Raw genomic sequence first — 15,187 nt, 5'->3', positions numbered from 1 at the left:
AACCTGGGACCCTTCAGTCCGCAGGCTGACGATCTATCCACTGAGCCAAACTGGTCAGGGCTCTCACTGATTTCTTTTACCGCAGTAACACATGCACATAGTAAGTAATTTGAAAGGTTTAAGTGGCTACACGGTGAATACAATTTCCTTCTCGCCCCATTCTGTGGTCACCCAGTTCTCCTTCCCAGAAGCAACTACGGTTGCCTGTCTCTCCTTCCAGAGGTCGCATATGCATTTACAAGCAAGTATGAACGTGGCCATTGTTTCACTGTTTATGCTGATGATAGCATACCTTTCCTCGCTGTGGCTTTTTCTTCCTCTTAACAATTTATCTTCAAGGTTAACCTCAGCACCTCCTTGTCATTGCTACATGCTAGGATGCCCCCATGAGATGCAGTGTGAACTAGACTATTGAGCCGTCTACTATAGAGAACCTTGAAGTTATGATTTCTAAATATACAACCGTATCTCAGACAACTCTGTTTTAATAGCGATGTCATATGATTTGGTGTCATGTGAGTCTGGTTGCTACACAGGCAGTTTCTCTTTCTTAGTACTTCCCTCATTTGAGGCCACCCCGTAACTAGAACTATTTGAAATGTCACCATCTTACCAGAGTCTCCATTGACCTCTTAAAAGTATGTTAATTAAAGTGACAATAGTAGCCCTAGTGGTTTGGCTCAGTGGATAGAGTGTCGGCCTACGGACTGAAAGGTCCCAAGTTTGATTCTGGCCCAGGGCACATGGGAAAGGCCACCGCCATCCGTGCTCACTTCTCCACGTTACTGAGGCTTTCCCTCTGCACTTGTCTCCTCTGCCTCGTCCCATTATGAATTAACACCCCCCGTTGGGCTCAATCCCCAGTTGGGGGAGTGCCAGAGGCAGCCGATCAATGATTCTCTCTCATTGATGTTTCTCTCTCTCTCCCTCTCCCTTCCTCTCTGAGATCAATAAAAATATATATTTAAAAAAATACAGTAGCCCTGTCCTCTTAAAAAATGTCAAGGTCATAAAAGGCTGAGGAACTTTTCCAAATGAAGGGTGACTAAAGAGATGTGCAAACTCAAAGCAGTGCCCAATCCTGAATTGAATCTTCGTCTAGGAAAAGAAAATATCTATAACAATAAAAGCATAATATGCTAATTAGACCAGACAGCCAAATGACCTTCCAGACATCCTTCTGGATGACCTTCCGGATGAAGCCAGGGCTTCGAGGGCCCAGCCCCTTGCACGAATTTCATGCATCAGGCCTCTAGTATAGCTATAAAAGACATTAGTGGGAAAGTTGATGGTTTTTTCCACTTTTCAGCTATTATGAATAGAGCTGGTATGAACATTCATGTACAAGGCTTTTTGTGAGAATCTGTTCTCTTTTCTCTTGGGCGAATACCTAGGAGTGGGATGGCTGGGACATAGGGTAAATGTTAACTTTACATAAGAAATTTCCAAACTGTTTTCCACAGTGGCTGCACCATTTACCATTCCCACCGGCAGTGTATGAGAGTTCCAACACTTGGTATCATCTGTCTTTTTCTTTTTTAATATATCTTTTTATTGATTTCAGAGAGGGAGAGAGAGATAGAAACATCAGTGATGAGAGAGAATCATTGATCGGCTGCCTCCTGCACACCCCACACTGGGGATTGAGCCCACAACCCGGGCATGTGCCCTGACTGGGAATCAAACCATGACCTCCTGGTTCACAGGCCAACGCTCAACCGCTGAGCCACGCTGGCCAGGCAGATAGAATCCTATATAATAAAAGCCTAATTTGGACCATTCGTTCAACCGTTTGACCAGTTGCTATGACGCACACTGACCACCAGGGGGCAGACTCTCTGACCAGTCGGTTAGCTTGCTGCTGGGGTCCGGCCAGTCGGGACTGGGTGAGATGGGCCAGACACGCCCTGGAGCCAACCTCCCACAGTCCCTCCCCAACCTCTAAAATATTTATTCTAATTAATTTCCTTTCAGTGTGCACTGGGCCTCTCATTTCTTTATAGCCTCAGAGGTGGTTTGTGAGAAACTGATGTGTGACCCAGAGCATCAGGAAGTAAAGAGGGAAGAGCAGTTGGGTCTGATGCTCACCAGAGCTCCTGTCACTGGAGAGGCGCTCATTGTTGGGATGGGAAAGGCCACCACCATCCGTGCTCACTTCTCCACGTTACTGAGGCTTTCCCACTGCACTGGTCCCCACTGCCTCCTCTCATTATGAGTTAACCCCCCCCCCCCCGCTTGGGCCTTCACTATGGAGTATGTGTGTGTATGCCCCATGTAGGTACACAGCCCCTTACCAGAAGCTCTTGGGGCCCAATGTGCATTAGAAATCACAGTTTTCCTGACTGTGTTCTATTTTTTGTAATTCTCCCAGCAGGGCAGCACCCTGTAAATCAAACACATTAATATTTCTGCAGAGAACTGAGTCAACATGTCTATTAAGTTGGATAAATAAAGCTTTCAGACAGCTTCACATAAATTCAAATGAGATTGGATGCCAAACTCAGAACTGTTGGTGTTCAGAGCCTTGGGGTTTAATTTTTTCAATATGTTTTTATTGATTTCAGAGAGGAAGGGAGAGGGAGAGAGAGAGAGAAACATCAATGATAAGAGAATCATTGATTGGCTGCCTCCTGCACACCCCCTACTGGGAATTGAGCCCACAAACCCAGCATGTGTCCTGACCAGGAATCGAACCATGACCTCCTGGTTCACAGGTCAATGCTCAACCACTGAGCACACCAGCTGGACCATGGGGTTTTATTTTATTTTTTAAAAAATATATTTTATTGATTTCTTACAGAGAGGAAGGGAGAGGGATAGAGAGTCAGAAACATTGATGAGAGAGAAATATTGACCAGCTGCCTCCTGCACACTCCCCACTGGGCATGTGCCCGCAACCAAGGTACATGCCCCTGACCGGAATCGAACCTGGGACCCTTGAGTCCGCAGGCCGACGCTCTATCCACTGAGCCAAACCGGTCAGGCAGGGCCATGGGGTTTTCGAATTGCTATTACAGACTGGCACGGGGGAGGATCTTCGCTGTTTACTTCACACATTGCTCTGTTATTTTGATGGGACAGGCCGTGTCGCACCAGTTGAATGCCGTGACCGAGGACATGTATACCGAAGAGTCTGCTGCCCCAGGTAGCCCTACCCAGGCTAAGGGACAGGAGGTGCGGAAGGTGCGACTCATCCAGTTCGAGAAGGTCACAGAGGAGCCTATGGTAACCCCTTATCCTGTTTACCCCCTGCTTACTCTCAACCACATAAGTCACTGGGCCACGAGAGGAAACTCAGAAACTGAATTAGGGAAGCAGCCAGCTGTCGTATAGCCTGTCTCCATCTCAAGCTCCTCCTCCAAGCAGGCTTCATGCCCGTTCTAGTTGAGGAGCACCCCATGTATAGATGGAAAATCTTTCTCCTGAGAAATTGCCTTAAATTGTCTTCAAGATAACCTCAGAAAGAGCTTACATGAAAGCATTCTGCACCATTGTCTCTATTTCAGGGAATCACTCTGAAGCTGAACGAGAAGCAATCCTGTACAGTGGCGAGAATTCTTCATGGTGGCATGATTCATAGACAAGGTACTCTGTGGGGTTCCTAGATTGTTGCATTCACCTCAGTGGTGAGGGACATGGAGCTTATAATCTTCAAAACTGGGAGCATTTTTTGGCCCTGGCCGGTGTGGGTCAGTGGTAGAGCATCAGCCCTGGCACTGAAGGGTCATGGGTTTGATTTCCCAGACATGTACCTCCGTTGCAGGTTTGATCCCCGGCTCTGGTTAGGCTGCTTGCGGGAGGCAACCAACCAATCAATGTGTCTCTCTCACATCGATATTTTTCTCTCTCTTCCCCTGACTTCCAATATCTCTAAAAATCAAGGGGGAAAATATCCTTGGGTGAGGATTACCCAAACAGCATTTTTGTATGTGTGTCAAGAGATTATTTGTGACTTAATAACTGGCTCTTTAGACTAATTGTGTGATAAGCTCTTCATATGAATTGCCCAGTGCCACCATCTCTCCCTCTGAGCTTTTCTTATACACCTATTTATATACTAGAGGCCCAGTGCACGGATTTGTGCACTGGTGGGGTCCCTCAGCCTGGCCTAAGGTGATCGGGCTGAAACCGGCTCTCTGACATCCCCCAAGGTGTCCCAGATTGTGAGAGGGCGCAGGCCAGGCCGAGGGACCCCACCAATGCACAATCGGGGCCAGGGAGGGACTGAGGGAGGGCTCTAGGGCGTGTCTGGCCTGTCACGCCTAGGCCCGATTGGCTGGACCCCAGCAGCAAGCTAACCTACCGGTCAGATCATCTGCTCCCTGGTGGTCAGTTCGCGTCATAGCAACTGGTCAAACAGTCTAAAGGTTGGACACTTAGCATATTAGGCTCTTATTATATAGGATACCAATATTTTTCCAGTTAATATTTGAGCAATTACTGTATACAACCCATTGCATTAGAACTTGAGTACAGAATAGTGAACGAAACAAACCATCTATACCTCCTGGAGCTCACAGTTAAATTGAGCAAATAGACATTAAACATTAGCTCCTACACTTTTATGTTCAGTTTTGTATCTGGGGTGGCACAAATATTGGTAAGCACTCTTCACATAGAATCTAAATACGGATGAACTTTACCATTAGGTAACAGTTTGTGGTTTTAGCTAAACAACAAAGAAATATCGAACTTTCTGGCGAATGAGGAGTACTGTGTTCTTTGCCTTACATTGTTATTCTTTTTAGTGGGATCTCTAATTACAGGGAACTTTGAGGATGAGGTGCTTTCATTTATTTTTTTTTTAATTCTCACTCGAGGATATGTTTAGTCATTTTAGAGAGAGAAACATCAATGTGAGAGAGAAACATCAATCAACTGGTTGCCTCCCGTACATGCCCTGACCGGAAATCGAACCCACAACCTAGCTATGTGCCCTGACCGGGAATCAAACGTGCAGCTCTTCAGCATATGGGACAGCGTTCCAACCACCTGAACTACCTGGTCAGGGCAAGGGCGAGGTGTTTTTATTCTGCTGTTGGAGTACTGAGGTCAGGGAGGATGTGATAGTCTTAAACTGTGAAGTACTTGCCTCAATACATTCCTCAAGGGAAACAAAAGAACATTCATGGTTGAATTGTGTAAAATCCTGTATTGTGTACTATGCTCTAGGTCCGTGGTCGGCAAACTGCGGCTCGCGAGCCTCATGCGGCTCTTTGGCCCCTTGAGTATGGCTCTTCCTAAGCCTTAGGAGTACCCTAATTAAGTTAATAACAATGTACATACCTATATAGTTTAAGTTTAAAAAATTTGGCTCTCAAAAGAAATTTCAATCGTTGTACTGTTGGTATTTGGCTCTGTTGACTAATGAGTTTGCCGACCACTGCTCTAGGTCATGGTTTATTTTCTATGGTATCCTTTTTTTTTTTTATGGTATCCTTTTTTAAAATATATATTTTTATTGATTTCAGAGAGGAAGGAGAGAGAGAAACATCAATGATGAGTGAGAATCATTGATTGGTTGCCTCCTGCACGCCCCATACTGGAGACCAAGCCCACAGCCGGAATCGAACCCAGACCCTTCAGTGTGCAGGCCGATGCTCTGTCCACTGAGCCAAACTGGCTAGGGCTGAACATTTCTTCTTTTTTTAAAATATATTTTATTGATTTCAGCGAGGGAGGGAGAGGGAGAGGGAGAGATAGAAACATCAATGATGAGAGAGAATCATTGCTTGGCTGCCTCCTGCATGCCCACACTAGGGATCGAGCCCACAACCTGGGCATGTGCCCTGACCGGGAATCGAATCGTGACCTCCTGGTTCATAGGTTGACGCGCAACCACTGAGCTACACTGGCTGGGCTGAACATTTATTCTTCACAAAATTTTTTTTCAATTACTGTTTACATTCAATATTATTTTATGTTAGTTTCAGGTATGCAGCGTAGCATTAGACCATCATATACTTTACAGAGTTAAACATTTATTCTTTTGTGGACTGATTTTTTTCATTTCATGGCAGGCTCTCTTCACGTGGGGGATGAGATCCTAGAAATCAATGGCACAAACGTGACCAATCACTCGGTAGATCAGCTGCAGAAGGCGATGGTGAGTATTTCTATGTCATTGTCTTCATCGGTGTCACTGTGCCTCATTTTCCTGTCAAAGTATTTGTATCTCGTAGAGGAAACGATTACCGTTGGCAATCTTTATTCTGTGCAAGAAATGAGAGTTCTCTGCTTTCATTGAGTAAACTTCTCAAACAAGGCAAATAGCGCAGAGCATCTGTCTAGAAAGAACGTTGGCCTGGGTGGCAGAAGGCTGTGGTCTGTAATGGCAGCTCGGAATCCCTGCCCTACTTTATTCTAGCCCTGTGATTTTGAGCAAGTGAATTAACTTCTCTAAGTCATCTGTGAAACAAAGATAGTAACTCATTCTTCTTTTTCTTTTTTTTTAAAGAATTTATTTTTTATATTTTATTGATTTTTTACAGAGAGGAAGGAAGAGGGATAGAAAGTTAGAAACATCGATGAGAGAGAAACATCAATCAGCTGCCTCCTGCACACCCCCTATGGGGATGTGCCCGCAACCAAGGTACATGCCCTTGACTGGAATCGAACCTGGGACCCTTCAGTCCGCAGACCGACGCTCTATCCACTGAGCCAAACTGATCAGGGCTTATTTTACTTTTATTTATCTTTTTATTGATTTTTTACAGAGGAAGGGAGAGGGATAGAGAGTTAGAAACATCGATGAGAGAGAAACATCCATCAGCTGCCTCCTGCACACTCCCTACTGGGGATGTGCCCGCAACCAAGGCACATGCCCTTGACCAGAATCAAACCTGGGACCCTTCAGTCCGCAGGCCGATGCTCTATCCACTGAGCCAAACCGGTTAGGGCAGTAACTCCTCTTCTTATGTCACAGATTTATTATGAAGAGCAAATGGGATATTCTAATAAAAAGTTGAGTGTGCCCTTTAGATTCGGTCAATATTTGTTGAGCACTTACTATGTGCAGGCATTGTACTTGGTGTATGTGCTGCCTGTCCTATGGGCCCCTCCAGATTCTTCACCATCTTCCTCCACCTCTGCTCACACCAGAGATCATTCCTGTAACCAAAGCATTAAAATACCCTTGGGGGACACAGACAATAGGGTGGTGAAGGCCTGGGGCGGGGGGTGGGGACAAGCTAGAAGAGGTCAATGGAGGGGAAAGGGGGCCATATGTGATAACTTTCAACAATAAAGATTTTTTAAAAACCACCCAGGGGTGTTTGGGTGTAATTGGCCACTGCAGCAGAAGCCACACCTTGGGCACTTCGGAGTGAGATTCTAGGGTACTTGCCTGGGAATGAATCAGAGAACAGCAACCCAGAAGGAAGTGTCATTTGAAAACCAAAATGTGTTTTCTCACTTGAGACAGAGATGAGGAAATGGAACCTTGGAGAGTTCTGAAACTTGCCCACAATCACATGGCTTTTAAGAATTTGCTTTCAGCCCTGGCCGGTTTGGCTCAGTGGATAGAGCGTCAGCCTGCGAACTGAAAGGTCCTGGGTTCGATTCCGGTCAAGGGCACATGCCCAGGTTGTGGGCTCGATTCCCAGTGAGGGACTTGTAGGAGGCAGCCAATCCATGATTCTCTCTCATCATGGATGTTTCTATCTCTCTCTCCCCCTCCCTTCCTCTCTGAAATCTATAAAAATATGTTAAAACAGGGGTCCTCAAACTACGGCCCGCAGGCCACATGCAAATACAAATATTGTATTTGTTCCCGTTTTGTTTTTTTACTTCAAAATAAGATATGTGCAGTGTGCATAGGAATTTGTTCATAGGTGTTTTTTTTTAAACTATAGTCCGGCCCTACAGCGGTCTGAGGGACAGTGAACTGACCTCCTGTTTAAAAAGTTTGGACCCCTGTGTTAAAAAAAGAATTTGCTTTCATCAAAACTTCTTGTGTAGACTTCTGCTTCTGACCAAGATGGAGAACAGGGACCATAGTACCCTACCTCTTTTTTTTTAAATATATATGTTTTATTTATTTTTATTTTTAAAAAATATATTTTATTGATTTTTCACAGAGAGGAAGGGAGAGGAATAGAGAGTTAGAAACATCGATGAGAGAGAAACATCAATCAGCTGCCTCCTGCACACCCTCTATTGGGGATGTACCCACAACCCAGGTACATGCCCTTGACCAGAATCAAACCTGGGACCCTTCAGTCTGTAGGCCGATGCTCTATCCACTGAGCCAAACCAGTTAAGGCCGTACCCTGCCTCTTGAAATGACCCAAATCCTAAATGCCCATGCCCCTAACGACAAAACTCCAAAGTACTTGAAGCAAAACCTGGCAGAACTAAAAGAAGAAAAATAAAAATCCATGATTATAATCCAAGATTTCACTATCTTTCTCTTTTTTAAAAAATATATCTTTATTGACTTCAGAGAGGAAGGGAAACGGAGAGAAACATCAATGAGGAGAGAGAATCATTGATCAGCTGCCTCCTGCACTCCCCCCGACTGGGGATCGAGTCCACAACCCGGGCATGCGCCCTGGTTCATAGGTCAATACTCAAGCGTTGAACCATGCTGGCTGAGCGATAAATGCTCTTGATTCAAAGCTTAGTCTGGCTTCACCCATTATTTCAGTTAAACCTGAAAAGGAGTGAAAATTGAGTTATCAGCTGTTAAAGTGTGTATACTACATTGTTTTGGGACACCCTGTATTTGTAAATGTTTTTATTGGTGTAGAGAAAGCCTCGGACATGTGTGCCAGGACTCATCTCAGGTACTTTGTGGTCGAGTGTGGGGAGGAGGGGAAATCATTAGCTTTTTCTATATTATTCTTTGTGCGTCTCCATGTTGTTACAGTGGTTGGAGGCACATGATACTAGAATTGAAGGAGGAATTGTCCTACAGAATTTCCAAGTGTGCAGTAAAAATGGGACTTTGAGGGGGGAAATGGCTTTATAAAACCCAAATCATCCAAGTTAACATTTTATCACCCTTTTCTTTTTCAATAGAAAGAAACCAAAGGAATCATCTCATTAAAAGTAATTCCCAACCAGCAAAACCGTCTTCCTGCATTACAGGTGGGTTTGCTCTGTTGCGATGATGGCAGAATTCAGGCCCAGTGTTGAGATGTGATTGAAATGACATGATTATATTGAAAATATAAAAAAAAATGGGTTTTTTTATTGACTTCAGAGAGGAAGGGAGAGGGAGAGAGAGATAGAAACATCAATGATGAGAGAGAATCATGGATCGGCTGCCTCCTGCACGCCCCCTACTGGGGATCGAGCTCGAAACCCGGGCATGTGCCCTGACAGGGTATCAAACCGGGACCTTCTGGTTCATAGGTTGACGCTCAACCACTGAGCCACGCCAGCCGGGCATAACTTTTAAGTTCTATATATCTTACAGATGTAGCTGCCTGGTGCTCTCTGAACTAAACTAACATCCATTACAAATAGACAGGCCTTCTTTCTGCCCACCGGCAGGGCTGGTACTTTGCTGCCTGTTTGCAATGAATGTGAAAGGAAGGGATAATCTCCTTATTCCACAACCCCAAGAAGAAAATGGGTGAAGAGAATGAAGAGATCATTCCTAGGAGGAAAAATACACATGGCAGGAAACATATGAAAAAATATCCAATCCTACCGTCGAAGAGAGAAATAGCTCGGATGGGGCCTTGACAGATGAATGTGGGAGGAGTTTGGTTTGGTTGGTTTGTTTGTTCAAAGCAACTCTGAAGTTTTATTACAGATTATTGTAACGACAAGTTCAGGGTCTTTAATAGACATATCAGTGTTCATATTTTCATTTTCTTGTGTCATGGCTGATAAATTGTGTTTTTCCAGTGATTTGTCAAGTGTATTTGTGTGAAATTGTTCATAAAATCGTATAACCTTTTGAACATCTCTGGGATCTCTGCTGATCTCTACTGGGAAATTGTATCTTCTCTCTTTTCTTAATTGGCCTTGCTAGATTGTTAATTTCGTGAATCTTTAAAGAACCACTTTTGCCTTTGTTGATCCTCTCAACTCTATTTTCTGTTTGATTTGTTTCTGCTCTTTATTATTTTTCTTCTTCCTTTGGCTTAGATATGCACCCCTAATTTTCCTACCCGAGGTAACTGGTATTAAATTCTGGAGTAGTTTCTTCCAGTCTTTTTTTCTATGTATAAATAAATACTTTTTTTAAATGTCAAGTGTGCTAGGTATTGTTTTTGTTGACGGATATTCTCATTTAATGTTATATCAGCAGCATTTTTCAAGGGCTTTAAATATTCTTCTACAAATTGATGTTTGTCGGTAGGTGGTCATACATTCAGTAGATGACCATAACTTAACTAAATTCCCCATTCTTGGAAAATGACGTTGTTTCCAGTAGTTCATCTTTATAAACAATTTTGTGGCCCTAGCCGGTTTGGCTCAGTGGTTCGAGCATTGGCCCGAGGACTCATGGGTCCTGGGTTCGATTCCGGTCAAAGGGCATGTACCTCAGTTGCAGGCTCGATCCCTGGCCCCCGGTCAGGAACCGTGCAGGCAGCAACCAGTCGATGTGTTTCTCTCACATCAATGCTTCTGTCTTTCCCCCTCTCTTCCACTCCCCCTAAAAATCAATGGAAAAATATCCTCGGGTGAGGATTAACAAAAAAATAAAATAAAAGGAAAGGAAAAGAAAAATAAAATAATTCTGCAGTGAAGATATTATCTATACATTGTAACTGACAACTCCTGCATAGAAGTGGATTGTGGGGTCAAGGGGACATCAACTCAGACCAATAACCACAAACATGTTGACTCAAAAAGGCAATTTATACCTTCTTGTTGGAGGGCTCAGGTCTGACCCCTCCACAAACACCACAGTAACCAGTTCCAGTCGCTTCAGCTCCCCATCTATTCTTTTTTTTAAAAATATATTTTTATTGATTTCATAGAGGGAGAAGAGAAAGATAGAAACATCAATGATGAAAGAGAATCATCCATCAGCTGCCTCCTGCACGCCCCCCACTGGGGATTGAGCCTGCAACCCGGGCATATGCCCTGATCAGGAACCCAACTGGGGACCCCTTGGTTCCTGGGTGGATGCTCAACTAGTGAGCCATACCGGCTGGCAAGCCCCCCGGCCCCCTCCCCCCCCCATCCATTCTTTTTTTTATAGCAAAGGTGGAGATTTATTGAAGAAGAAGTACAGACTCCCACATGGGGAGAGGGAAAGAGTCCCACAGAATGGACTCCCAAGTAGGGAGGGGGGAAGGGTCCCCCCCATCCATTCTTGCCTCTGAGTTATTCATTCAGTCCTGACCCTACTTTTCTTAAAATATATTTTTATTGATTTCAGAGAGGAAGGGAGAGGGAGAGAGATAGAAACATCAATGATGAGAGAGAATCATTAATTGGCTGCCTCCTCCATGTGCCCTTGACTGGAATCGAACCCAGGGCCTTTCAGTCCACAGGCCAACACTCTCTCCACTGAGCCAAACCAGCTAGGGCCTGACCCTACTTATTTACAGCAGAACTTTCTATTACGCATGCTGATGCCGGTGTTTCTCCTGAAGCTGCCCCTTGCCTTCTCTTTCAGATGTTCATGAGAGCGCAGTTCGACTATGACCCCAAAAAGGACAATCTGATTCCTTGCAAGGAGGCGGGACTGAAGTTTGCCACTGGAGACATTATCCAGATCATCAACAAGGATGACAGTAACTGGTGGCAAGGGCGGGTGGAAGGCTCCTCCAAGGAGTCAGCAGGCCTGATTCCTTCTCCTGAGCTGCAGGAATGGTGAGCTGCTTTCCCACGGGTGGGATTGGCGGGTGGAATGGGCTCATACCTGTCACCAGTAATGTTTTCGCTTCCCGAACCTGTCATCTTGCGTGTAATCTCTCTCTCTCTCAACCAAGCCAATCTCCCAGCTTCCCTGGCATAGTGGGTAAGGGCACAGTAACAATTAGTTGATAAGCTCACCTAGCAGGACTTTTTTTTTTTTTAATATATTTTATTGATTTTTTACAGAGAGGAAGGGAGAGAGATAGAGAGTTAGAAACATCGATCAGCTGCCTCCTGCACACCTCCTACCGGGGATATGCCCGCAACCCAGGTACATGCCCTTGACCGGAATCGAACCTGGGACCTTTCAGTCCGCAGGCCGACGCTCTATCCACTGAGCCAAACTGGTTTCGGCATGGACTTTTTAAAAATATATATTTTTAAATATATTTTTATTGCCGAAACCGGTTTGGCTCAGTGGATAAGAGTGTCAACCTGCGGACTGAAAGGTCCCGGGTTCGATTCCGGTCAAGGGTATGTGCCTGGGTTGCGGGCATATCCCCGGTAGGGGGTGTGCAGGAGGCAGCTGATCGATGTTTCTCTCTCATCGATGTTTCTAACTCTCTATCTCTCCCTTCCTCTCTGTAAAAAATCAATAAAAAATATTAAAATATATATATATTTATTGGTTTCAGAGAGGAGGGAGAGGGAGAGAGAGAAACATTAGTGATGAGAGAGAATCATGGACCGGCTGCCTCCTGCACTTCCCACACTGGGGATGGAGCTGCAACCCGGGCATGTGCCCTGATGGGGAATCGAACCGTGATCTCCTGGTTCATAGGTCAATGCTCAACCCCTGAGCAAGCAGGCCGGGCTGGCAGGCCTTTAAAGGAGCCCGAATTGCTCTTCATTTGTCCGAGGGCTTCTGTTTCCTCAAATGCTCTCCCCGTCCCTACAAGGAAGTGGCAGCACCGGGACTGGCGCTTCCCTGGTCTCCTGCCTCCCAGGCCAGCGCCTTTCTGAGAAGATATCTTCTGAGCCCTGCAGAAAGCAGTCACATTTTAAATACTCGTCCTTTATGCAAATTGCCAGTGCATAGAAAATGAGGGGAGAATCAGCCTCTATCGCATATACTTAGCTGGTTGATCCAGCACTATTATTGCAAAGACCACACTTCCCCCATGCACTGTGGTAAATCAACTTGTTCAAAAATGAGCTCAGAGGCAGGGGCCAGGCCTCAGGCCCCCCGCCAGCTGCCATCCAGACCAATGCACGGATGGCTTCCCAGGGATTCCCAGGGCTCACCACCCCCTCACCTCTCAGGAGAGTTCTTTTTTAAAAATATATATATTTTTTTATTGATTTCAGAGAGGAAGGGAGGGGGGGGAGAGAGAGAGAGAGAGAGAGAGAGAGAGAGACATCAATGATGAGGGAGAACCATTGATTGGCTGTCTCCTGCACGCCCCCTACTGGGGATCAAGCCCACAACCCAGGCATGTGCCCTGACAGGGCATCGAACCATGGTGATCTCATGTGACCTCCTGGTTCATAGGTCAACTCTCAACCACTGGGCCATGCCGGCCGGGCCCTCTAGAATTCAAATACCTGGCAATGAGAATGTGTCCGGGAGGGAGTGAACCCCCACCACGTCCTCCTGTCAGCGCAGCCTGACATTGCAGTTGGGCTCATTCCACCTCTCTCTGTGGAGCCCCGGCTCCAGGCAGCCAGCTCCCAGTGTGGTACTGAGAATACAGCGGACACATCGGCACATGTGATTCTCTCCTCACTTCCTCCACGCTGCTCACCACAAACCCAGAGCCTTTACACACAAGAGAGTGGTTGAGAGAAGGAGAATGGGGGGTGAAGGGAGGGAAGAAAGGATAGAAAAAGAGAGAGATAGAGAGACAGGGTGAGGGTTGCTGCCAGAGACAGCTTAGAAAGAGCAGGGATATGAGAACTTGAAGATGAGAAAGGGTAGGTTATGAGAGAGAGATGAGGAGTACGGGGAGAGGAGAGAGACACGTACAGACACTGAGAGGCTGAGAGACTGAGGGGGGTTCTCAGAGAGAGACAGAAAGTGGGGGGCATGCCCTGCCAGTGTGGCTCAGTGGTTGACATCGACCTATGAACCAGGAGGTCATGGTTCGATTCCCAGTCAGGGCTCGTTCCGGATGATGGTTCTCTCTCATCATTGATGTTTCTCTTTCTCTCTCCCTCTCCCTTCCTCTCTGAAACGAATAAAAAAATATTTTTAAAAAATTATAAGCCCTAGCTGGTTTGGCTCAGTGGATAGAGTGTCAGCCTGTGACCTGAGGCAGCCAATTAATGATTCTCTCTCATCATTGATGTTTCTATCTCTCCCTCTCCCTTCTTCTCTGAAATCAATAAAAATACGTTAAAAAATAAAATAAAAAGAGAGGGGCAGAGACAGAGAGAGAGAGAGAGAGAGAGAGAGAGAGAGAGAGAGAGAGAGAATGAGTGTTAGAGACTCACAGAGAATGAGCAGCTGGCAGAGGGTATGAGAGAGGAGAGGTTCAAGAATGACATGAAGGTTTTGGGCAAATGCCAAGGGAAGGAAGAAGGCAGATCAGTCTGGAGGTTTTGCGTAGACGGGGAAGGTGGTTACTCAGCTCTGTCACAACCCAGGGGAGCGAGCCTGGGGCTTTCCCACTGGCCTCTGCTGACACCCTTGATCATCTTTCCTACCAGGAGGGTGGCGAGTGTGGCTCAGTCTGCTCCAAGCGAAGCCCCAAGCTGCAGTCCCTTCGGGAAGAAGAAGAAGTACAAAGACAAGTACCTGGCCAAGCACAGCGCAAGTGAGTGTCCTTGAACTTCCTGGGCTCCTCTCTGTGGGCTCCTGGCAAAGGGCAGGGGGTGTGGTGCTCAGTGCAACATACGTGATGCCGAAAGCATGCCATTTCTTCTGCTTTTTTTTTTTTTTTTTTAATCCTCGTCCGAGAATTTATTTTTTCATTGATTTTCAGACAGAGTAGAAGGGAGAGAGGAGGCGGGGTGGGGAGAGAGACATTGATTGGTTGCCTCCTGAACAACTGGGGCTGAGGATCAAACCCACAACCAAGGTATGTGCTCTTGACCAGGAATCAAACTCACGACCCTTAGGTCCACAGGCCGGTGCTCTAACCGTTGAGAAACCAGCCAGGGCATCTTCTGCTTTTCTTACTATTTCTTTTTTTAAAATATATTTTTATTGATTTCAGAGAGGAAGGGAGAGGGAGGGAGGGAGGGAGAGAGAGAGAGAGAGAGGCATCAGTGATGAGAGAGAATCATTGATTGGCTGCCTCCTACATGCCCCACACTGGGGATCAAGCCTGCAACCCCGGGCATGTGTCCTGACCAGGAATCGAACCAGGACCCCGTGGTTCATAGGTCAATGCTCAACCACTGAGCCACATCGGCTGGG

At 45.9% G+C, this 15,187-nt stretch overlaps 1 protein-coding gene across 1 annotated transcript in view; it reads left to right on the top strand.

The window, feature by feature from the left end:
• MPP1 (MAGUK p55 scaffold protein 1) overlaps window positions 1–15,187 on the top strand; it is a 37,183-nt gene that overhangs the window by 13,444 nt on the left and 8,552 nt on the right. The window contains exons 2-7 of the mRNA XM_081115382.1: window positions 3,082–3,225; window positions 3,507–3,585; window positions 6,021–6,106; window positions 9,022–9,090; window positions 11,585–11,781; window positions 14,476–14,582. Coding sequence (XP_080971508.1) covers window positions 3,082–3,225; window positions 3,507–3,585; window positions 6,021–6,106; window positions 9,022–9,090; window positions 11,585–11,781; window positions 14,476–14,582 — 682 coding nt within the window. The remainder of the gene's footprint in view (window positions 1–3,081; window positions 3,226–3,506; window positions 3,586–6,020; window positions 6,107–9,021; window positions 9,091–11,584; window positions 11,782–14,475; window positions 14,583–15,187) is intronic.

Source organism: Myotis nattereri (assembly GCF_964212035.1).
Source record: "Myotis nattereri genome assembly, chromosome: X".
Taxonomy (NCBI): Eukaryota; Metazoa; Chordata; class Mammalia; order Chiroptera; family Vespertilionidae; genus Myotis; species Myotis nattereri.
This window is presented reverse-complemented; position numbering and strand designations above follow the sequence as displayed.